The sequence below is a fragment of the Belonocnema kinseyi genome, chromosome 3, assembly GCF_010883055.1.
Source record: "Belonocnema kinseyi isolate 2016_QV_RU_SX_M_011 chromosome 3, B_treatae_v1, whole genome shotgun sequence".
NCBI lineage: Eukaryota > Metazoa > Arthropoda > Insecta > Hymenoptera > Cynipidae > Belonocnema > Belonocnema kinseyi.
The window spans coordinates 153,061,509-153,087,114 of NC_046659.1; the positions used below are offsets into that span (position 1 = coordinate 153,061,509).

The 25,606-nt window shown below is 30.7% G+C and overlaps 1 protein-coding gene across 2 annotated transcripts in view; it reads left to right on the forward strand.

Annotated features, from left to right (window-relative positions):
* Positions 1 to 25,606, forward strand: part of LOC117168911 (insulin-like growth factor 2 mRNA-binding protein 1) — a 176,068-nt gene that overhangs the window by 17,317 nt on the left and 133,145 nt on the right. For both annotated transcript variants that reach the window (XM_033354855.1, XM_033354856.1), the window contains exon 2: positions 22,563 to 22,626. In XM_033354855.1, coding sequence (XP_033210746.1) covers positions 22,563 to 22,626 — 64 coding nt within the window. The remainder of the gene's footprint in view (positions 1 to 22,562; positions 22,627 to 25,606) is intronic.

A 25,606-nucleotide genomic window follows, 5' to 3' on the forward strand; every position in this document is an offset into this window, starting at 1 on the left:
GTACATTAAATGGAACCATCTAAAAGAATAAAATTTTAGATCTCAAAATTAGGGAATTTTTAATGATTTTTGTAATGTTTGGGGATGATTTTAGGGGTGATCCTAGAGTGCTAGGGGAATGAAACTATAAAGGGCTTCTTTTGACATCAAATAGAACTATATAAAACGATAACATTTTAGGTCTCGAGCTTGTCATAAAGAAATATTTTCCTTGTCGTAAACGTTGCGAACTTCAGTTTCATTAATAAATAAAGATAATTTTCCTTAACACACTTTGATTTCGGACTATACTTTTTTAAATTCAGACTACATGTAAGTTTAGTAGGAAAACCTTCCTACCGTGGATTCATTTACACATATTAGTAATTTAATGATAACTGTAGAGAAAATCGATTATTTCAGTATTTAATCATTTTTCATGTTAAGGAAGAAGGATCTGGCAATTTGTCACGTAATTTTCAAAAGTCTAAAATATATTATGTCCATCATTATAAGCATGGATGGATGTACAAATGATTAAAAAAAGTCTCACGTTTTTTTTTGAGTGGCCTTATGAAATGAAGTTTGGAATAACTTAAAAAGTAAAATTTGAGTTTGAAAGAATTCGATAATTGGACTTTTGGCGGAAGTCGAAAGCCTTGATCAGAGCTAGTAAGATCTGGAGATTTGGGATTCCCCGAAGGCCTTCGATTTGTTCTTGACCTTGATGTTGGACTTTCGAGTTGAGAACCACGACATATGTAACGTGCATCCTGAATGAATCCGATCTCAGCAGCTTTACACACTCGTATTATTTTTGTGCGAGTTTCGCGAAGTCTAAATTTACAACCGTTCGTAGATATAACGAGGAGAGGATTGTTTGCATCGGTCAGCAAACAAGAGCGAGGCAGTACCATTGCACGTTTTAATTGACTCAAAAAGGCGTAAGTAATTAGTGCGAACCGTGTGTCGAGAGACTGCAGCCAGAAGCAGGTGAAACAATCGCTAGACGCCGGCTCCGCCGATGCGGTGGTTCGAGTGGTTACTGCTTAGGTTAGAGTTAGGCAACCCTCAGACTATAAACTGTCGATAATAATACCAGTATAAAAGTTAGTAATATAACTATATCTCAGAGCTTTACTACTAAAGCTGCATTTCAAACCTATTCAAATTAGCCCTAAGAAATTTTTTAAGATTTTCTAAACTTTTCAAGATTTCTAGGCGTTTCAAGAAGTTTTAACGAATTACTAGAGAACTTTAGGGAATAAAACAAATTTTTTGTAAGGGATTTCTAAATTAGTAGTATAGATATATCTTATAGCTGTACTACTAAAGAGTAGTATAGCTGTCCCTCAAAGCTGTACTACTAAAGTTGCAATTCAAACCTATTCAAAAAAGCCCTAAAGAAATGTTCAAGATTTTCTATATCTTTCAAGATTTCCAGGTGTTTAAGGGATTTTAACGAATTTCTAGAGAAATTTAGGGGATAAAATAATTTTTTTTCGAGGGATTTCTAAATTAGTAGTATATCTATATCTTACGGCTATACTACTAAAGAATAGTATATGTCTCTCAAAGCTATACTACTAAAGAGTAGTATAACTATCTTAGCATAGCTATACCACTGAAGTTGCAATTTAAACCTATTCAAATTAGCCCTAAGAAAATTTTCAAGATTTTTTATATCTTTCAAGATTTCTAGATGTGTCCAGCGGTTTTAACACATTTATAGAGAACTTTAGGGAATAAAATAAATGTTTTTCAAGGGATTTCAAAATTAGTAGTATGGCTATATTTAACAGCTATAATACTTTTGCATTTCATAATCACTTTTACAGACCGCGACATTAACACACTATTGACACTTTTCTCGAGTGATGACACTATATTACTACCATTTGAAAAGAAATTGACTTTTTTCTCAAAATTGTCCGCTAATGACACTATTTATTTACATTTTCTTGACAAATATTGTTGAGCTTCTGCGCTGATTAGGTAAAATAAAATTCCGCCATCTCAAAGAATTTATAACCAGAAAAGTGTGCTTTCTTCAAAATACAGTAAAACACATTAATAGCCCTCCCTTCTATAGCCCATCCGAGAATTGACGCTGCGCCACAGATGGATGTAACAGGAGCTGTGCGGGGTGTGCCGGGTCTGCAGTTGTTACTCAGGCAAGCACTCAAGCGTGAACAAACAAAAGCGATGCGGGCTATAATGAGTTATTTCAAACCCACTGTCGTTCCTAAAATCGGCCCTATAGAAGAGTTTCACTGTAATTGAATTTTCAACCAAATAATTAAACTTTTAAACAAAAAGACGAATTTTCAACCAAATAATTAAATTTTTAAACAAAAAGACGAATTTTCAACAAAATACGCAATTTCTTAACCAAATAGTTGAGTTTTCAACAAACTACATAAATTTTCATCAAAATAGTTAAATTAAACATTTGAATTTTTTACATAAAAAAAAATCAATTTTTAAGCAAAAATGAGGTTGCAAATTTTGATTTAAGAGAATTAATTTATATTCTTAAAAGAAATTGTCATAATGTCAGTTTAATTTCGTACCAAATAGTTCGAATTTCAAGCTTTCAAGACAATTATTAATTAATTAATATTTCAAAAAAATATATTTCCTATTAAAATTAAAAAAAAAACAGCTAGATTTAACTAAAGAAGACGAATTTTGTATAGTTCGGCAAAAAGCGCATTTTTTATTTAGCTGTTAAATATTTTTTTCTTTAAGTATACATGTCATATAACAATTAATGTAAAGACTTATCAAAATTTAAACAAACTTCTTTCTCTTGTTTTTTCTCATATGAAGAAACCTAAGCTTTTCTTTTATACCAAATTAAAATAAAAAATGGTATTTTTTAATTTAAAAAAAAAACATTTTTTTTATTTAATTGTGCTTTCTAAAATTGAGAAATATTTATGAAAACAGATAAGATTTCTAGAAACGTAACAAATATTGTCATCTATGGAAGTATCAAAATTATGAATAGTTTTTTCAACATATCTTACTACTTAGAATTAATTATTTATTAAATTATTTAATTCGCTTAAAACATTTTTTTAATTATTAATACTTAAACATTTTGTATTATATATGTTACATCTTTGATGTTTATTTAGAGAGAAATTGAATTGAATTTATACTTATGGAATTTAAAATGTCTTCTACATAAACGATAATGTATTTTCACGGTTCCCAAAAATGTCTAGATATTAAAGGGTTTTCAAAAAATTTCTAGAGAAAGGCAGGGAAAAAAATTCCAAGAAATTTCAAGAGATTTCGTTTGAAAAAATGTAATGCTCAGTATTAAAAAATTGGCTGTTATAGATTTTTAAATATTTCATGTTTTTATTATTAGAAAATAAAAATCCAGGGACGTGAAGGTGCGCTTAGCTCAGCATTCGAAAAGTACAAATTAAAAATTTTGTATTTGTTTTATTTAAGACTCACAAAATGGGAAAGTTTTGAGGATGAATTTTTCTGAATTAGATATCTTCAAAATTAAAAAAAAATTTAATTTTAGACAGTATTTTAGACAGGTGTGGAATATTTTTAGTTTTTAATCATTCACTTTAAAAATTGATTAGAAGGTTTTTGGCGTAAATTAAAAAAATTTATTCATAATAATTTATTATGAATAAAGGTTTGAAGACTCTGACTAGAGTTATCTTTCGTGAAAAAATCCCAGTTGAGAGTAGTCAGCAAATCTGAGATTCCTGGGATTCACGTTGCAGAAAGATTGTCAAGTAGCCGAGGAGAAATTTTAATCTCTTCTTCATGCGGGGGCTTGAAATTCTTGATCAAAGACTAACTATTTTGGTAGCAAGTTCATTTCTTTATTTGAAAATTTAACCATATTTTTGAAAATTCGTTTCTATGGTTAAAAATGAATTTTGTTATCTGAGAATTGAATTGTTTCATCATTTGTTTAAATTTGTCTTTCTAACTTGAAAATTCAATTTTTTTTCTTATCTCGTTTTTTCATAGGAAATTAAGATTCTCGTTTGAAAATTCATTTTATTGGTTGAAAATTGAACTATTTTGATGAAAAATGTAATTATTTGGTTGGAAATTCGTTTTTTTAATGCTGGAATGTAATTTTTTAAAGTGAAAATTTAACTATTCCCTTTCTTATTCTAAATTTATCATTTTTAGTAGAAAATTCATTTAGTTTGTTAATTATTGGCCCTTCTTGGTAGAAAATTAATCTTCATGGTAGAAATTCGTACAAATTACGCGGTTAAAAATTCATCTTCTTGGTTGAAAATTGAACTATTATGATGAAAAAATGAAAGATTTTGTAGGAAATTCGTTTTTCTTTGGTGTCAAGTAATTTTTTAACCAAAAATTTAACTATTCATGTTTTTGTTATAAATTTGATTTACTTAGTAATCAGTTAATATTCTTGGTTCAAAATTCAACTATATTGGTAGGTACAAATTTAATGCGTTTTGTTAATTTTTTTTCTGGAGATGCATAATTTGAGATGAAAATTCAAGTATTTTGGTGAAAGTTTAATATATTTGAACTTGAAATATTAGGTGTTTCATGTTGATTTCAATATATGGAATAGGAAATTAATCTCTTTGGTTGAAAATTAGTTGTTTTTTTTTTGTTATAAAAAAATAAATTGTGACTCGAAAATAATGCCTCTTCCTGACGATTATATTTGTAGTAAGAAGTTATATTATTTGTTTGGAAATTCAACACTGTTGTTGCAAAGTCATCCTTTTTAGTTCAAAATTCATCTTTTTGGGTAGCAAATTAATCTTCTTAGTTAAAAAATTATGCTTTTGGTTAAAATTCAATTATTTTGTTAAAAACTAATCAGCGTTGTAAAAAATTTAACAACTTTGTGAAAAGTCAGTTTTTTGGTTGAAAATTAACCTGTTTTGTACAAAATTAATTTTTTAGGGTTAAACATTGAACTATATTTATAGAAAATTCAACTATTTGCTTAACAATGAATTATCGTCGAACTTCATCGAAAGTTAGTTTATTTTTTTAATACAAATTTTTTTAGTTAAAATTCAAATATTTGGTTGAAAATTTGTTTCTTTGGTTTAAAAATAAAGGCTCTTATTGAAAATTATGTTTGTTAAGATCAACATTTTTGTTAAAATTTAATTTCTTCGGTTGAAAATTAAAATAATTAAATGAAAATCCATAGTTTGTTGCTGAACTAATTTGTTCTTTATGAAAATTAAAATATGTATTGATTATTCATATATCAAATATTACATTTGTCGTTAAGAATTCATAGTTTTAAGTTAAAAATTCATTTCTGTAGTTGAAAATTTAAACATGTTGTTGAAAATATTATTTTTTGTTGTTGAAAATTTATTTTTTAAATTAAAATTGATCTTTTATAGTTGAAAATGTATGCTTTTTGGTTAAAAAATGAAACTGTTTGGTTGAAAAATCAACTGTTTTGTGGAAAATTAGCTTTTTGGTAAAAATTTAATGCTCTTTGTTGACAATTTATCTTTTTATTATACTGGTATTATACTGGTTGAAAATTCATTTTTTGGTTGATAATTAATTGTTTAAACTTAAAACATGACTGCTCCACTTTTAGTTTGAAACGTTTATTTATTAGTTGATAATTCAACTATATGTTTGAAAATTCGTGTAGGTCGAAAAATTCCACTGTTTTGTTGAATATACGTCCTCTGAATTAAACATTCATTTCTTGTGGTTGAACATTCGTCTTTTTTGGTCGAAAATCAATTTTCTTTGTTAAATATTCATTAGTTTTGTAGAAAATGTAACTACTTCCTCGAAAGTTTAACAGCTTTGTTAAAAACTCATTTTTTGGTTGGAGATGCCTCATTTCAGTTGAGTTTTGTTAAAAAGTAATCATTTTTGGATTTTGGTTGAAAATTCACTTGCTTCTAGGTATAAATTTTAGATCAATCATTTCTCTTCACTTTTAATCATTCGTTTCGCTGGAGATTTTTCTATTTTATTTCATGTTTGCCAGACAAGAATCTCTTCACGAGACCAGACATGATTTCGCGGTATATGAACTGCGGAGCTGATCCGCGGAGTTCACGAATGTAGTTCAGGTTTCGACTTTAGTGTATAAGGAAAGTGCTTCTGTGCCCTCAAGGAGGAAGGAAGTGCTATCTTTAGGGCGCCACGAAATACAGGGAAGGAGAGAAAGGGAGATAAGTTAAAAGGAAGAGAAGCAAAAAAAGGGTGGCATAGAGAAGCCAAAGCCTTCCTTGCTAGCTTGCTTCTTCTTGTTCCTTTCGGTCTAGCTGCTAGCATCCGAATAAGTTATTTGACGTGCTGCATGTGCCGGCGATTCGTATTTCTTCAGAGAAAATTATTAATGAATTATTCACTTCAGTAGACCATTTATTTTTATTTCGTCTCCATCAATTATCTCACTGGACATTCCTCTCTCACAAGAAACAGTAGTTCAATTTAAAAATAATTGTACAACTATTTAGAGATTTTAGAGGGTGGCCCTAGGTCAGGGAAAACCTGGAAATCGGGGAAAAGTCAGGGAATTTCTGTAGGAGACATATTAAATAACTGTCAAGGATAATTCACTTTTTATTATTTTATTTTAATTTGAAAAATGAAAAATTGGTCAGGGAAGATTAGGGAATTTGAAAATGGCTTTACTGACTTTCTACCTTCTGACGGTAGAAAATTAAATTATTGTTAGAAATTCATCTCTGGTTGGAAATTAATTTTTTAAATAAAAATCGAACTATTCCATTTCCAAATAAAGATTCATCAACTTAGTTGAAAATTTATCTCATCGATTGAAAGCTGAACTATTTTGTTAATAACTGATGTTTGTTCATTAGAAATTCAACTACTGTGTTAATAAAATTTCGGTTGTTGAAAAGTTAACTTTTTCTTTCAAAATTCGTTTTTGTTGTTGTTTAAAATCGATATTTTTAACTTGAAATATGACTTTCATTTTTGATTGTACATTAATCTTTTTTATTTGATAATTTCTCTCTTTAGTAGAAAATTAATATTTAAAATGAAATTCCACTGTTCCATTTCCAAATGAAGATTAATCAATAAATTTAGTTGAAAATTTATCTCTTCGGTTGAACTATTTTGTTGATGATTGATCATTGTTAATTAAAAATTAAACTATTTTCTTTGAAAAAAATTTTTTTTGTTGATAATATAATCACTTTGTTCAAAATTCGTTTTTTTGTTGTTAAAAATTGATATTTTTAACTAAAAATATAACTTTTAATTTTCTTTAAAAATTAATTTTTCTTAGTTTTCATTTCATTTATTTAATTTAAAATTAATATTTAAAATAAAAATGTAACTATTCCTTTTTCAAATGAAGATCCGTCAACTTAGTTGAAAATTTATCGCTTAGGTTGAAAGATGAATTATTTTGTTGATAATTGATTTTTTTAAATAAAAAATTTAACTACCTCCTTAAAAAATTATTTTTGTTAGTTGAAAATTATTTTTTGTTATAAAATTAATCTTCTTGTTTGGAAATTTCTTTTATTTTTTTGTTTAAAAATGAAACTGTTTAGTTGAAGATTAACTTTTTTGCCGGAATTTAATATTTTTGAAATAAAATTTCAACTTTTTTAGAGAAAATTCGTTTTTTGGCTCGAAAATTTGACAAATTAGATGCGTTTTTTCTCTTTCTTGACTGAAAACTTATTATTTGTGGAAAATTCGTCTTTTTGGTTGAAGAATTTCACTTCTAGCTTGAAAGTCGAACTAATTTGTTAAAAAATTATTTTTTGGTTGAAAATTCAATTATTTCGCTAAAATTTAATTTTTGTTGTTGGTATAAACTAATGTTTTTGGTTTTTAAGATTCATCTCTTTTGGCAGAAATTTCATCTATTTGGTTGAGATATCAGCCATTACATTTTTTCAAATTAAACTTTTGTAAATTTATCTCTTTGTTCTGTTCTTCGTCTGTTTTCTAAAACAATTGTCTTTTAGGGTTGGACATTTAACTATTTGTTTCAATATGTTTTTCGTTCAAGTTAAATCTTTTTTGATTTAAAAGCGATTGTTTGGTTACAAACTTAACAATTTTGTTGGTTGAAAATTAAACTATTTGGTCTAAATTTCAACTATTTGATTACAAATGCAATTGTTTGGTTAAATTTTTTTGTCGTAAATTCAACTATTTGGTTGAAAATTCATTTTTCTTGATTTAAATTTAACTTTTTTGTTGCAAATTCTTCTATTCGGGTTTAAAAGTCAACTGTCAATTATTTTGTTGACAATTTAACTATTGTTATAAAGTTATCTTTTTTGGTTGGAAATTGAACTGTTTTGTTGAAAATTCGTCCTTTTGGATTGAAAATTCGTTTTTTATGGTACAAAACTAATATTTTTAAAATAAAATAAATACATTTTAAACTTTGAAATATTATTTGGAAATCGTTTTATTCCGTTTATAAAAGATTCTACGTTGCAAATGATACAAAAAATGTAAAATTGGCTAGGAAAAAATCAGGGATTTTGAAAAATGAAGTTTTGCGATCACCCTCTGTTTAGTTTCCGTTAACATAATTAAATTCGCTGAAATTCCGAGATATTTTCTGTTGTGGACATCTGTCGTCATCCCTTTGATCTTAAACTGAATCTATATTCGTTCTTTTCCATCGAGAACTCACTGATATTTCGCTAACGACTTCTTCACACGGATCTTTCCTCTTTGTTTCTCCTTTTTATTTTCCGTCTCTATTTTTCGCGCTTTAAAGAAGCCTCTTTGGACACGTGTTTGTTTTAGATACGCGGCCATTGACTTCTAGCAGACGACACTGTTAGTATATATTTTCGGGGGGGCCAATCTTGCTCTCTCACACTTACATATCTCATTCTATGCTTACATTTTCATATACTCGGTTTATTCAATGACTCTGCAGACTTGAAAGACGAAGTCCATTGCTTGTATAATCCCACGATTGTGCATTCATTTATTATGATGCGCAGAAATTTTATTACATAATTTAAGCCAGAGACCGACAGGGAAAAAGATACTTTATTTTAATGTTTTATCAAATTAGATTCACGTTTCAGTATCGATTATTTGTCAAAGTAAGAAAATAATCCAACGATAAAATATCAAGAAATTCTCCTGTCACTTCTTCCGTTGAAGTTTGACCGAGTTCCCCCTCCTTTCAGATTTTCGTGGTCCGGAGAGTAGCCGTCCCACAGGGCCCAAATCTCAAATTGTTAGAATTTTAATTAAAACTATTTTATTTATAATAGGTATATATTTATTTTGATGATTAATGATATTTTCTAAAGCTTTTTTGGGATTATACAAACTTCGAAGAGATTACAACATTTCCAAGCATTTTCAAATTATTTCTTAAGATTTCAAAGTAAAATAAAAGATTTCATCAGCCTCCATCAGCGTTAAGAAATTTAGGGATTTCAAACATTTTAAGGGATTTTAAAATGATATCAAAAGGGTTTCAAAGATTTCAAGGGATTTTAGGGGATTTAGAAGAATTTCTAGAGATCTCAAATGAGTCCATGGCCTGTGATTTCATATTCTATTTTTGTACATTCCCAAGATAAAAGAGATAAAGGCTGCATGTGGTATAGAAAAATGTATACGATACCGCGAGCGTATTTTTATTTTTTTGATTCGCGGTCCCCTCATCTTACATCCGGTGTTCCGGGGTCAATAAGCGCCAGTTTGTCGGTTAGAATGAAGAGCACAGAGAGAAGGGGAAGGGGAGAGAATCAACGAGGAGGTGAAGAAGGAAGAGCAAAGATGTGGCAGAAAGGAAAAGACAAAAAAAAAGAAGAGAGAATCATCTCTCTACGGAGGAGAGTTGGATGTATCATAGGCATCGTGGAGATATTACATTGCCAAGGCGCCATTAATCTCCAAACGAGCGGATATTATTTTAATTCTCGAGTCTCGAGCGAATCTCTTCCGAGAATTGCAGCCCTTTGTGTCCTGGACCGACTCCCAGAAAATAAAAGTGACCGAGTGATTTAATCTAACGCGAAAAAAGATCCTCGCTCTTCTGTCTTTCCTTACTGGTCCACACGGAAAGACATTTCATATAACTGTTTCTTAAAATTAGTAGGGTTATAGTTGAAAGACTCTAAAGAAGGGAAATATTAGAAATGAATTCAGTCTTTATGCATCTAATTAAAAAATCCGTGGGAAAAAAAAGGTTCACACAAATAATTGCAGAATGAATCATGTAGATGCAGTACCCGTTGTCAGGCAGAATGTTGCTGATGGTTGCATTAGAAGTGCTCAGTTTTCTCGGCTCATCCGTTGTCATGCAACTCGCTGAACTTTGTACTTACACGAGACTCAGATAAAGGGTTTGTTATCTATTTACACTCGACAGAGAGGAATTTCATTGAGGAACATACTTGGAATACGACGATAGTACAAGTATCAAATTCAAAGCGAGGTTCAGGAGACAATCGTTGTCATTGTAAACGGTTTCGAGTACATTTGCATAAAAGGCTCTTTCGGGTCTGCGTCACGCCGGATCATAATATGAAAAGCAATAAAAAAGAGGAGACCCTGGTATTTCTCATACCTCGTACCAGCTAGACTAGGCAACTGGACACTTGAGTCTAGACTAGAAACCTATCCTAAAATATAATATTCTCAAGTGTTCTGCCAAATTTTCAAAATTTGTTTTCCAATTTTTTATTAACATTTGAATTGAGTCCCTTTCAAGTCAGGACCTATCTTAACGTGCGTGGGTCCGATCGTTTTGTTCGGCAAACTAACCTACCCGCCTAAGTAATCCATTGTGTTTGTCGTTCTCTCTTTGTCTGCTCGCTCTCACGCGGAGAAAACCAAATGAGTGCGAGGGAGAGAGAGAAAAATGAGAGGGTGATTCCAAAACGAAGGGAAACGAGAGGATCGAATCGGATGGAAGAATGAGAGGGAGAGAAGTATGCCACAAGGCCAACCATACGATTCTTACTTTACTCTTTGCGAAGCCGAAAGCCTTATGGATCGAGATGCCGAATTATACCCTTACTGACGACCGACAAACTGCTCCAATTTTATTCAGTCGAATCCTCTTCATTCTCTTGAATCGCAATGATAAGAATTTGTTATCGATTCCTAAGATTCAAGTAGCGAGGAATCAGAAAAAAGTTGTAGGTATTGGCCAATCAACCTTATCAGATATGTACTAAGTTGGTATGCAATGGATCCCCTTATTAAATTAAACCAGGGAATTCATTCTCAAGGAATCTCACGAATTTGTGATGAAGATTCGAGCAGCGCATTCAATGGTTCCGAAAGTAGTAATTGGTGATTGATTTAGGGTCGTGGAACGGTGATATTAAACTGGAGTGTTTCGGTGCGACCAAACATTAATTTATGAACCTAGTCGTGCCATAACCGCCGTTTTCGAAGCATCGGCATTCAGAACGACTCGGAATGTGCAACAGGAACCTGTTCTCATTCCCGTTCCCGACCCATTCCTGCAACCTAAATATTTCATTATTTCCCCAGTGTAGAGCTGGTGTGTTCTCCATAGGAAAGAAAGACAGAATACAGGACCCAAATTGATGGTCACGGTATCATGAAAAGAGGTGATGAAGCTGATTTTGGGTTATGCTTGAGAAAAAATTAATCAGAGATACTTCCCTTGTCCCACGGTCCATTCTTTGAAAATTATACTTGTCTAACTTGATGCAAATCTTAAATCGTAAGTATTTTTACTATTAAGATATAAGGAAAGGTTACACGTAGTTGTTGTTCTAATAACAGAATGTTTGACAATACCAAACATCTGTTAGTTTGATGATTAGGGATTGAGACAAATTCTAAAAAATAGCTGAAAACGTATTAAAATAGAAAAATCTTATTACCTAATTTGGAAGATCTTAAAGTGTTTTGATCAGAGACCAGCTCTCTTCCATAGCTGAGTCATTCTACTGAATGTTCCTTCCTTTAGACTTAGAAACATAAATACACAATGCATGTTCAATATCAACACTTTAATATATAACTCGGAATTGACGTTTGTGAATTGATATGGATGTAACAAAAGAGTTGCAGAATATCTGAATAGAATTCACTATCTTCGCTGCTGAAATAGCCCTTCACTAGAAATAATCAATAGGCGATCTTGTAGATCAATGTCTAAACATAAGTTGGGTCGATAACTATCAATGAAAACAAGTTCGACAAGAGAGCATAATCATATATGAATTGAATCTTATACTGAAACTATTCCTACTCGTTTTTGATAATTGCCAATATTCATTTCAACATCTGCAACAAACCAAAAACATCGCTTCGACTAATAATTGAAAATTGAGATGAAGTCAGCACAACAGCTAAACTCTCCCTCAATCAAAATTTCTTATCCTCTAAGAATCCTCTCTTAATTTCAGACCATCCTAACCTATTATTTCATCTCTCAACAGCCTAGTTCTAGTTCCTAGGAGCTTAGATGCAACAAATCCTGAACTGAACAAGCATCTCCGAATTTAGTACATGGGTCGTACACGAAAGGGTTCGAGGCACAGCTTCTAAGGCACACGTACTTTATGTTCACCTACCTGGTTAGCATAGTTTTCGTGAAGGGGAGCGGGAGAGACCTTGAGCCCTACTTGCTCTGCCGGGTGTCGGCTAGTACTGACCCACTATAAAGGCACTTGCCATCCTCCTCGGTCTCCAGGACAATCCGCTATTACCCTCTCCCTCGGGAGAGGAGAGCCTGCTAACCTACTCTCTTACCCGCATCCACCGGCTCCCTAAAACTCGCTTGGTTTAGTTTAGCCCCGACTACACTTGGTTCCAACCACTTTCCTCTCTTTCTCTCCCTCTCTATTTTATGTACCCCTCTCTTTCGCTCTATCGCCCAGTGGCGTAATCAGAACGACAGGGACACGAATTATAGATCAGGATTCCAGAGATTCCCTAAAAACCGACACAACTCGTCCTGGCACGTTTCCGGTAGATTTTTTTTGTTGCTTCCGACCTCAAGTGGGTTGCGGATTAAAGAAGAAATGGTCGTATGATTAAGATGATATATGAATATGATATTGCATTTTAATTTTTAGAAGGGGAAAGGGAATGTAGTTCAGAACTATGGATCCAGAAGAATTATTAGCATTGAGCTTTGTGATACAATATTCAGCTACATCTATAAATGAAGAGCATTTAAAACAAACCAAAAACATGGTTTAAACTTGAAATTAAGAATCAAGATGAATTCCACATGACCGTTAAAGTCTTTCTGAAGCTAAATTTCTCATCCTCCTTTTTGATTTTTTGGCTTAAATTATTTACGAAAGAAAGGCATACGGAAAAATTCAGAGAAATTCAAAGATGTCCATCAGAAGCCTCTTTCTGTATCTATCACAAATTCCATTACTTCGTCAGAGTCTCTTATCACTTTTTTATCGTGTTCTATCAAAGTGTCTTTTTTTTTTTTTTGATACGCTACTGCTTTTTTCCCTCCTACTACACCCTTATGTCTTTTAAGTATGTGTCCGTTAGATTCTGGTGCACGTCTCTGCAAGAGTATTGTGCTTTTGTGTATATGAGTATTACTCCACACACACACACTCTTTTTATCGAGAAACATGTGTAGTCTTTACGAGTTTAGAACACGTGTACGAATAGGATTTTTTGAATGTTTGGGTGCATGCACGCATAGTGCGTGAATCTTACTACCGCTTAGAGATGTCCGTATTGGAGAGGGAACACCACCTAGCATAGCAACTGCTGTTTCTGCATTTCTTAGCATCGCTTGGCCCATACGTCGCCGGTATATTTTAGGCATATAACGGGTGTGCACATTTTAAAAAAGAACATTTCTTTTGCATTGAAAAAAAACATAAACAGTCTTTTTTACATAGTGCAAAAATATTAGTGAAACGAAAAATATGTATAGGGTAAAGAGTGCTGAGGATCAATTACCAACCCAGTGCGATTTGATTTCTTTAAACATAGCAATAATTTTTCTAATATTTTTAAAAAAGCTTCTAATTCCCGAGGGCCCGTACACTACATCATATCCCCTTTTTCTTCTCATATCTTTTGTCCAAACCTGACCACCATGTATGAAAAGGCGATGAATATTTGTACAATAACCGGCAAGAAGCTTGTATGTTTATAATCAGGATTCGGGAGTAGACCAGTATCGCGATCCTGAAAGTTAGATGTATTCATAACTGATTGTTGAGCGTTATTTACATTAATACTCCTACCAAGTTTCTCAAAACTCGTCTCGTATCTCAGTATATTTCTTTCTTTGGAATTTGTTGACTAATCTCGCGGCATTGTTGTCGACCCCGTGTTTAATAAACTGCGGCATTATATTTTTAAAAATAAAAATTCTTTCAAATCAGCCTTAGTGCCTTCGTATAAAAACTCGTTAAGAATACTTTTTGTGGATTATTTTAATTACATGTGGCGAAAAAACTTGTCTCGTTATGAAATTTTTACGAGCTAAAATATCTTAGGGAACTTTTTTTCATGTGAAACTTCAGCCCTTAATGTAAGGGTAACCCCAAGCAGCATTAATCTTTTTTGGTGAGACGTTACATTTTCCGCAATTCTGATTGCATTTTAAACCACAAAGGTTCGTATCCTCGGGCTATTTTCCATGGTGGCTATAAAAAATCACCATTCGAAAGAAGTGGAGATAAAATGGTTCGTTTATTCAGGGGGCCTTATTATGACAAAAATCTGTCTCGTTTATATTTTTATTGCTGATTTAGATTTATTATTCTCTTAATTTGAAGTAGTAAAAACTCAGAATTTAGCTTATTCAAATTTTTTATTGAATTAAACATTACTTTCTTAATTCAGTTCATAATGTTGTTTAAAAAATGATGTATTTCTTAAAGAGCTATATGTCTAAGAGGTAATTCAATAATTTAAAATTACGATTTTTGTGTAACTTGCTACTACAAAAGTTTTTTGTTTCTTTAATATTCAGTAATTTTTTTCGAAGGTATTAATTGCAATTATTTCTGGCAAGATCACAATAAAAAAACTTAGAATTGTTATCCGCTCTAATTCAGAGATGAATTTAAATCCAGCTAAAATTTTTTTTTACTTCGAAAGGTCAGTAAATTAATTTCGATTTAAATAAACTGAATTTAAGAGTCAAATTCTAAAATTTAGATATTGACGTCTTGATAAATTCAGAAAAATTACAAACTGTGTCGAACAATTTGAAGGATTTGTTTTACTTTGAACAATTTAGTGTGTCTAATTCTATTTTAAAACAAATTACTATGAATCTCAAAGTTTACTTTTTTTAGGAATGAATTAGAATTAATCAAATTTAAATCGCAAAAAAAAAATAATTTCACTATTCATTAGTAAATTTCAACTGTAATGCCAAACTTTTACTAGTTCAGGGACGTGTTAAATTGATGGCAAGTGTTTTTTGTTTGTTTAAAGATTAAAAAGTTAAATCAAAAGTTGAGAGATGCGTCCTCTTCTTTTCTCGCTGTAAACAAATATTTCAGGGCACCTTTCTGGTATTAAAAGAAGACAAAGAAAAAAACAATCTAGAGTATGGTAGTAAATTGATTTACTAGTGGGATCCTGAAGTAATTTGTTTTACACTGAAAATAACAGCATGAAGTTATCCGATTTAAAAACAGAACATCTCGTGTATAAAATAATACCTGCAACAACGATACCGTAAAAGAAAGAGAAGTCCACTGTTTACAATTCTCTCCTTTATTGATGTTTTCTGTTGTTTTAATGGAAATAATTGCATGTGAGCTTGCCGAAATTCAATCATTATTGATTCTTGGATTTTTTCAGAGAATCACATTAAATAGCAAGTTTTCAAATTTTTATCTAGAAGTGGGCACAGAAAAAACAGAAGATAAACATTACATCGACTTCCGATGAAAGATTCGCTACAACAAAAATTAATTTCACAGGATAAACTTTAACTAATAATGGTTAAACTTTCTTTTGTTTTTCCATGACAACACATGTTTTTTGAAAAACACTAAGTTGTCTGAATAAAATTTTATCCCTCTAAAAAATTTCCTGCGACAAATTTTATCATTACTTTATTCTGTGGATCAATTCGTCCTAGAAAACCGCTGCATTGAAAATTATAACTAAATTCACATCTTCCTACGTGGATTTTAATTTTTTCCGCACTGCAGCGAATGTAACTTTTGTATCAAAATTTGATGCCTTAATATTTAGTGTGATACTGCTGTAAGTTGTTGGCTTTAGGGACGAATAAATTGTTGAAATTTCTAAAAGTTCTGGATTTGAATTGAAATTTGAAGAGGATGTTACACCTGAAGAGGCAATTCGATACATTGTGAAACATTGTTTAAAACTGGAGGAACTGCCCCATTCACCCCATTGCTGTCACACTCAGCACCCCTGTTTTGAGGATAGGTGCTACGAAAGAAATCGACCGTATAATTTCTCGTTGGTTTTTTTCTTGGTCTCGATATACGAGTCGAATTAGGATCTCGTCGACGATCCTGCATCGAGGTGGACATCTTGCCGCGAATTGGCTTTTGCATAAAACCTGTTAGACCATATCCACTGTCGCCAATCCACTCGTAAGAACACTTACGAATATTATTATTGTTACTATGGGGGCTGGTTTAAATATGAAGGGGACATTTGACGCAGGACATACTAAGTAGCCATCTAGAGCCTCTCAACCTTATTCAATTTTTCTGTTCTTCGGTCATTCTCGCTTTCCTCGCACCCCTTTTATGTCCGCCCGCCCCTCATAAACCTGCAGAAAACGATGGTACATCCAAGTATGTAGAAAACATACATGTATGTATTCATATACTTATATGTGTGTATTTTTCTCTCCCCTTTTCTAACTCAATTTTATCTTCGTTCCTCCAACAATCATGTTTCATACTTATATTCGTATTTTTAATTCATTCGCATTCCCAAGCTAGTTCACCCGGTAACTCAGATCCATATACTTTTCATTGTACCAAGCATTCTGCTGCATTTAATGGACTCTCGCGAACAATTCCGCCACTCGCCACACGCCATTGTACCTTTTCAATATGTATACACGATTATACGTATAAACCCACACCCATTGGTCCCTGTGAATGTGCGGAGTAAGCATCGTTTTCTTTTTTTTTCTTTTAGTAACCTCACTTTGAATGTAATCGTGCCCGTGCCGCACATGTCCCGCGAATCTACTCGAAATTTCGAGATTGTTATCACTCACCGAAACATGCACACAAAGAGCTCTAAGACCAGTACTATTGTCTTAGAAATTTCCTGTAGCCAGTTTGCATGGATGGAGTTGAGAAATTTGCGAGATGTGGTTATTATAATCAGCTCATTTTGTTGTTGAAAGATACTCAAAATTCAGATTTCAAAGAGGAGATGCTTGCAAAAAACAATTGGCAGGAGAAATCACTAAAGCTGATGGAATCAATTCGACCTGCAACAGAATTATGTTTCTTTATGTTGATACATATTTTCCAATCAATCGAACGTTTCAGCAAAAATGTTACCTTCAGATTTACTGTATAGTTGCTTCACAAGGCTTGGCTTTTATAATTCCAACATTCTTAGTTCTTAAAAACCATTTTTGCATTATTGAAGTCTGAATGAAAACAATCCTCAGATTTTTAGATTACAGAAGCATAAGGTCCAACCTTATATGTATGGTTGACTGTCTTTGATTAGGAACAAGTTTTTTGTTAGGTTGGTCCGCATGTAGATCTTGAAACAAATTGCTAACTTTGTATTATTTGATGGGAAACAAAATTCTTGATGAACGATTACCAAAATTCCCGGTCACGTAACTTAGATGTAGACTCACACGTAACGACACGTTAAGAATAACATAGCAGTTTATCTTTATGTTTAAAGACACATAAATTATGAGAAAAGAGACGGGTGTTAGAAATCGCATCGGCTTGAAGTTAGAATACTTAGATGCTTAAAAGTTTTCTCGTAACCGTACATGCTCTCAGAATCCCCAATTCCTGATCTCTGCATTCCAACCTCCACCCGCAAACTGGAATATCATACTAAATACACTTCAAGTCACTTTTTTCTTCAAGTTGAATCATTCTTCTAAATACACTATATATAAATTCAATTTTAAATCCTTTAAATTCTTAGCCAAATAGTTGGATTTTTAACAAAATAGTTAATTTTGTAACCATATAGATGATTTTTTAACTTAAATGACGAATCTTCAACGAAAAAATGAATTTTTTTAACAGAGTAGTTCAACTTTCAAACATATAGTTGAATTTGTAACCAAGAAAGACTTTTCTGTCAAGAAAGTAAAAAGTTGTCAATCAAATTGTTGCATTTTCAATCCAAACAAATTAATGTTCTACAAAGCAGATGGATTTTTAACCAAAAAGTTATTTGCAATAGAATAGTTGTATTTTTCACAAAAATAGCTAAATTTTTAGCACAAGAAAACGAATTTTAAACAAAAAATGATAACTTTTAACAAAATTGTTGAAATTTCAAATGGTAATTTATTAATCATTTTTAATTTTTCAAAAAATGGTTACGACTAATGAAAAGAATGCGAGAATACCTATTGAAATTGTAGTAGACAGCATTTATATATTGATGTTAAAATATTTATAATAATCGCCAAAAGAGTTGGTCAATTTTCCAAAACTAGTCATTCCTTATTTTCATAAATAAAAAATAAATATCCCACTTTTTAACCATAAAGCTGGTAAAGAGAAAAACCTATGCTTCCTTTTCAGATAAATAATGAAAAAATTACATTGTTTCCAAAAAAGTCAAATGAAGAATTTATAAGACCCGAAAAAAACCTAACGAACCTGTGTATGAAATTTTTTGTCTGTATTAGAAGAGTTGGAAGTTTAAAACCGTGGAAATGTACCCGAAAATTAAAGAAAATTCAGCCTTCTCTTTCTTGGTAAATATTTATTCAAATGACAAAATTTTAGAAATTGACCACAAGAACGTGTGTGCAGAAAAAAATGATGTTAAGGTTACAGAATTTTCAGTTAAAATGGGGACAGCATAGATTTTCTGTAAAGATTACAGAATTTTCTGCAGTGTTTACAAAAAATTTTAAGTTATTTTCTAAATTTACGGACATATTCTGTAACATTTACTGAACTTTTCTGTCAAATGAACATCTTCAGATTTTAAAATCAAATCAAAAGTCTGTAAATCTTACAGACAATAGCCGTAAATTTATCAAATAACTCAAAATTTTGTAAACTGTGACTGCCTGACAAAGATACAGATAGAAGCTTCTGATGAACATCTTTGGATTTATCTGGATGTCTATATTTCTTTTTTTCGTGAATATTTGAAGACCAAAAATTGAAAAGTATTCTTGGTGGATAATAAATTTTGGGTCAGGAAGACTTTAAGTCTCATGTGGAATTCATCTTGATTCTTAATTTCAAGTTTAATTAATGTTTTTGGTTTGTTAAAACATGAGAACTAATACCCTATGTATGTGTCAATGTGTCATCTTGAATCGAACAATGATCACTTTGAGTGCATGCACACCGTATGAGATATAATTAAAAGACTCAAAATTTAATTTGAATATTTATCGCGAACAATGCGCTTACTATTAGTAATTTACAAAGTTATTTAAAATGCTGAAAGCTAATTTTTCGAGCTTTAAAAATCATTGTTTATGAAAATGCATAGAGGTCGGTAGATGGCGTTGAAAAATAGATAAAAATTCGTAGGGGTTGGTTTGCGATAGACATAGAGAGAGAGTAAGAAACTGGTTGTGGGAAATTAGATGATACGACCGGTATGGTAGAAGACACCTGGCACATAGAGGAATGAAAAGGAAAGGAAATACGCGTGGATAACTAGTAAGTCGTTCGGGCCTGCGCAGTGCTTGGAAGAAGAAGGGGCCAGGCTCGTTGGCCCTGGCCCAAAATCCAGAAGTACGAGACCAAGCACAGCTCTACGTTCACATAACCTCTTGATCCTGATTAGAATAAGACTGAATACGATGGTGCACGTTGCGATTTCACGTTACTAGCGAGGAGCACGTGCAACCGTTCGCCATTGGCCATTGGCCATACACTGCACCCGGAAATGACGGGTAAACCGGTAGCAAAAACGCACTTGGCCGCTTTTCCATGAGAATCATTCCAAACCCGCAAACTATCCGATTTATGCCCACCCTAAAAACGTTATTAAAATTCCATTTGAGTCGCCACTAGGAAATACTGCCTGCCTTCCTTCGCCATGAATGACAAATATTCACACCTGCTTATTTTGATTCCATTCCTAACACGTTGGATACTGCACAATGTATGCTTAACAGGACTAGGAACACAATACTAGATGTTTTTTGCCTATTTATTAGTCTCAAAATTATTCATTTAAATTTTTATGTTTTGGGAACTGAACACGGCAAAAAGGTGTAATCTCTATCGATACCAGTAGATTACTAAACTCAATGAAAACATAACTGGAAAAAGAAACTTTATTTTTAATTAATTAGCATTTTTATTTATATTTTAAATAAAGATATATTGCTCTCCTCCAATATCATATCTGAATTCCATCATTAATACATTTTTGTTTGGATTCATACTCCTCTCAGTAATAGGTAATGCCAAACTTATAATTCGCTAAAGCTGTGAAAAAATTTCAAATTTTAATAAACACATATGTTTAAGTTTAAAAATTTTAAATTTAAAGCATAATTCAAATTTGGTAAAACCCGAAATTGTTGGTAATTCCAGTTTATGAGCATCAGAATGTAATGAGAAAAGAATCAAATATGCAGATTCAGATTGATAGAAATTTAGATTTGAAAACGATTTTAATCTTGAAAAATTATATTTGAAAATTAAACACTGAAATTGAATTCCTCTTGAACCAACGAAATTGGGACCACCCAAATTAAAAAGATGTTCAATTTCGAATTTATGTAAATTATCAGGCACTGCAAACTTTGTGATCCTAGATAAAAAGAATTACATTTTTCAATCATGAATCCAATTTCCAATTGAGTATTTTTAAACATAAACAGAATTCTCCTTTTATTCTTAAAATGGAATTTTAGCTTTAGAACCCTTTTCAGGCAAAAAATAAGTAGATAATCTGCCTTTGGTCAGACCAAACGTGTAGAATTCCCGTTATGCCAGAAGTATAGAAAAATGAAAATTTTGTTATTTATATATTTTTTCTACTTTAATGTGTACTATACATTATAAATTAACTAAACCAAGAATTAAATTAATTCTAAAATTTAAAACTGAATTCAACCAATTTTTTGCGTTCTGTCCTCATTTTTAAAAATCTTATTTGTATTCTAATGTTTAAGTTTGAAAATATAAACTAAAACTAAAAAAATCAACTGTTCAATTGTAAACTTTCTCAATTGACTTTAAACTAAAAAAAAACTTTTTTCAATCACCCAGTTTACAGTGCGTAGTTGTAAATCCTTTACTTTAAAAATTGTCCATTTTAGGTCTTCATTTTTAAGCCTACATTTTGCATTTGAAGAGGTTTAAAGTGCAGTTTTTATTTATAAGCAATTAAAAGTTCGAAATTGAATTTGGTATCAAAAACGTTTTAAGTGGATGAACTGTAAATATTAAATGATTAATGCGTTTATACTTAAACTGCAGTTTGAGTATTTAAAATTTGACAATATTTGATTTTACAGAATGTTTTTATTCAGTTACAAATCCTATTAAAATATTATTTCAGTCTAACCCATTCAATTCGACGTTTTTTTTTATTAAAAAAAGGAAATTAAAAAAATATTTAGTGACGTTTAAATAAAAATGGAACAATTATTTACTTGAAGCAATTTAAAATCAAAATAATTTAACTTCATTTAAAAAGTGTTTAATAAAAAAAAAAAAATTGAATTGATCAATTTTTAATGCTGCTAACTTAAAATTTCTGAAAACGGTATAATTTTCAACATTTATAAATTTATTGATTCATTCTTCAGTTTTGATCATTCAAAATGATAGCGTGTAGATTTATATTTTTAAATCAGAAATGGTTTAAGCTTCAACTATAAAATTTTAAAATTTAAAGGAGTTCTACTATCAATACATTAATTTGTTTGAACTTTTTATTTAATTTTTCAGTTCTTGTGAACTGGAAAATTATTGATCGATGATTTTTTTTTGAACATTTAAAAAAAATATTTAGCGATGTATAAATAAAAATGAAAGAATTATTCACTTAAAGCAATTTAAAATCAAAATAATTGATCTTCATTTAGAAAGTGTTCAATTTAAAAAAAATTGAATCTGTCAATTTTTAATACTCCTAACTTAAAACTGCTGAATATGGCAGAATTTTGAAGATTCACTAATTTATTGATTCATTCTTCAGTTTTTAGTATTGAAGGGATAGCTTGTAGATTTATATTTTTAAATGAGAAATTGTTTATGCTTCAGCTATTAAAGTTAAAAATTCAAAAGAGTTCTACTTTGAATAAATTAATTTGTTCGAACTTTGAAAAAGAATTTTTCAGTTCTTGTGAACCGGGAAATGACCGAGAATTTTTTCCCTCGTTTAAAACGCTTACCCTGAATTACATTTTCGGACGTTTTCAAAATGTCTTCTAACATCAATTTCTTCTTGTATTCTTCCAGGATTCACCTACCTCGGGTCTGCCCTAGTGGTCGAACCATCTGTAGCCAGCGGAGTAAAAAAACGGTGAGTTTCTTTCGAAATTTTTTTTCGTGTTTTGTGTGTGATTTTTTTTTTTTTTTGGAAAACTCGGTGACGGAAATACAAATTCTAAACCTATGAATAAAAATACTAATACAAATATTTAAGATAAATCATTCTTTATAAAAACGGTCCAAAGAAATATACTTATTGCTCTTCTCCTCCTTCTCTTCCTCCAATATAATATCCAAATTCCTTTTTTAATAAAACAAAATAAATTTGATGACAGTAAAAATGTGGATAAAATAGCTTTTAAGTTCGAGTATTCTAAGGGTGCAAAAAGGAAGGAGCAAAAAAGTAAGTGAAGAATGCTTTGTACTTACTTTAACATTTTACAATCTTAAAGCGTGGAAGCTGCACAAGTGGCAATGAGCCTTTTTCACTACCTTTTTTTAAAATCGTTTCTCTTCTCCTTTTGTTCTTTGTGAAGTTAGCGAATCGAGAAAAAAAGTGGCACCTGCCTCCTCTTTCGAGCCGGTATCCTGACTCGAACCAAAGCTGCTCGCTCGTGCCACAACTGCAATCTGTTATTGTCCAACCTCTCCATTTCGTCTCTTTTACTTCTCCACCTCTTTTATCCATTCCTCCCTCTCACGTGTCCTTATATTCTTCCTCCAGACTAAAATATTTCCAGTCACTTAGCAAATTTTTTTTTCTTCAAAACAATGATTATTCAAAGATTTTTACTCAAAAATCACAATGTGTAGTTTTCGTTGGATATTAAATAACCAAATTTTATTTGACTTTCGCAAAAGACAGACTGAAATTAAAATACAAGTAAAGAGTAATTGAAAATTATAGGTTTCTTTTGCTTCTTTTTGACTGCACGTTATCAGTTCTAATCTTCTATTATTATCAGAGTATTAAGAAGGTCGTTGCTCCCAAATTTAAAAACAGATACTAGCACATATCAAACCTGATCATTTAATTACTCCTAAGTGCGGGCTCACACTTTCACCCCTATTCCTATATTTTCCTTATTCCTCTCTTTTCTCCATTTTTTCTAAGAATCCCTCTTTATCCATTTTTTCTTGCTTTATTGCTCAAATGCGAACTGAATTAATAGAACCCAAACATAAATCCAACTATTTTTTGTTGAAAATTCAACTTTCTTCGTTGAAAATTCATCTGCCTTCTGAAAAATTCGACTTTCTGTCTTGAAAATTACGTAATATGGTTAAAAATGAATTTTTCGTTTAAATTCATCTTTCAATGTTAAAAAAAACAACTTTTTTGTTGAGGATTCAACTATTTCGTCAAAAGTTATTATTTTTTATTGAATTTGACTGTTTTTTTTTATTTAAAATGGAAATCGTTTTTTCGTACAAATATCAACTATTATATTTTTCGTTAAATTTTTTTTCATTGTTAAAAATAAAAATTTCTTGTTGAATGATGACCAACTTTATTTTTTATAGAAAATTTACCTTTTCTTTTTGTTTAAACTCATTTTTCTCTATAAAAAATTAATTTTTTTCTTGAAGATTCAACTATTTCCCTAACAACTTGTATTCTTGGTTGAATTCAAATCTTTTTTATTCAAAATTAAAATCGTTTTGGTTTCAAATACCAATTTTTACATTTTTCGTTAAAAATTTATTTTTCTTTGTTAAAAAATCAATTACCTCTTTGAATGATAAACTACTTTATTAAAAAAAAATGTTTTCAAATTTCATCTCTTTGGTTGAAATGTAATTTTTTAGCTGAAAATTTTAATCTTCCATTTTTGGCAGAAAATGGATATTTTCTGGTTTAAAATTGAACTAGTTGGATGAGAATTCCCACATTTTGTTTAAAATTGTCATTTTTGGTAGAATTTAACTGTTTTATATTTAATATTAATATAATTCTTGACTTCAAATTTTAACTATTTCATTTTTGATACAAAATGAATCTTTTTAGTTGAAAATTAAATTTTTTATGAAAATTCGTCCTTTTAGGTTGATAGTTAATGATTTTTTTTCGGAAGAAAAGTAATTTTGTTGTTGAAAAGTCATTTTTCTTCTTAAAAATTAAACGGAATCCTACAAAAATCAATTTTTCGAATTAAAAATTCAACTGTTTCGTTGAAGTTGCAACTATTTTTAATTAAAATTTAGTCGTTTTTTTAAGTGTACCATTTTGTTGAAAATTAATTTTTGTAGTTTTAAATTTTAACTATTTTGTTGAAAAATTAATCTGTTTTGGTTGAACATTCGTATATTTCGTGAAAATTTTGTATTTTTATTTAAATTCAACTGTTTTTTATTAAAAATTAAAATTATTTTTGGTTAAAATATCGACTTTTACATTTTTCGACGAAAATTAATCTTTTTTCTTCGAAAATTTAATACTTGGTCAATAAAAAATTTTTTTGGCTAAGATTTATTTCTTTGGTTGAAAATCTAACTATTTTGTTAAAAATTAGTTTTTATTTGGTTGAAAATGAATGATTTTTCTGCAAATTGAACTATACCTTTTTCGGTTGAAATTTAAACAATTTTGGTGAAAATTCTGTTTTTTCCAGATAAACAATTATTTGTTTAACTGAAAATTTGGATATCACATTTTTGACTTTTTTTCGTTAAAAGATCAACTATAATTGGCTGAAGGCTATATTTATTTCAAATTTTAACTATTTGGTTAAAATTTTAATTATTTGGTTGCAAATTCAACTATAACACTGAAAAAAATGGTTAGATGCGACAAGAAGCTCCTTATTAGTAGAGTTGGTATAAGCTACAACAACTACTTCGATGGTAACAGTAACTAACCAGTTTTGTACGACAACAAGTCGCCGTTAGTCCTCCTATGAAGGTTACATTAGTAAGGATAGTAATTGTAGTCACAACAAATAAATTAGTTACATTTACCAGCAATTTATTTTTCCAAGAAATAAAAGTAGTAAAGGTTACGAGTTTTGCCCCTTGGCGATATTGGCAGAACTGAAATATGAGCAGTACTGCCAACATTCGCATCGAAATAT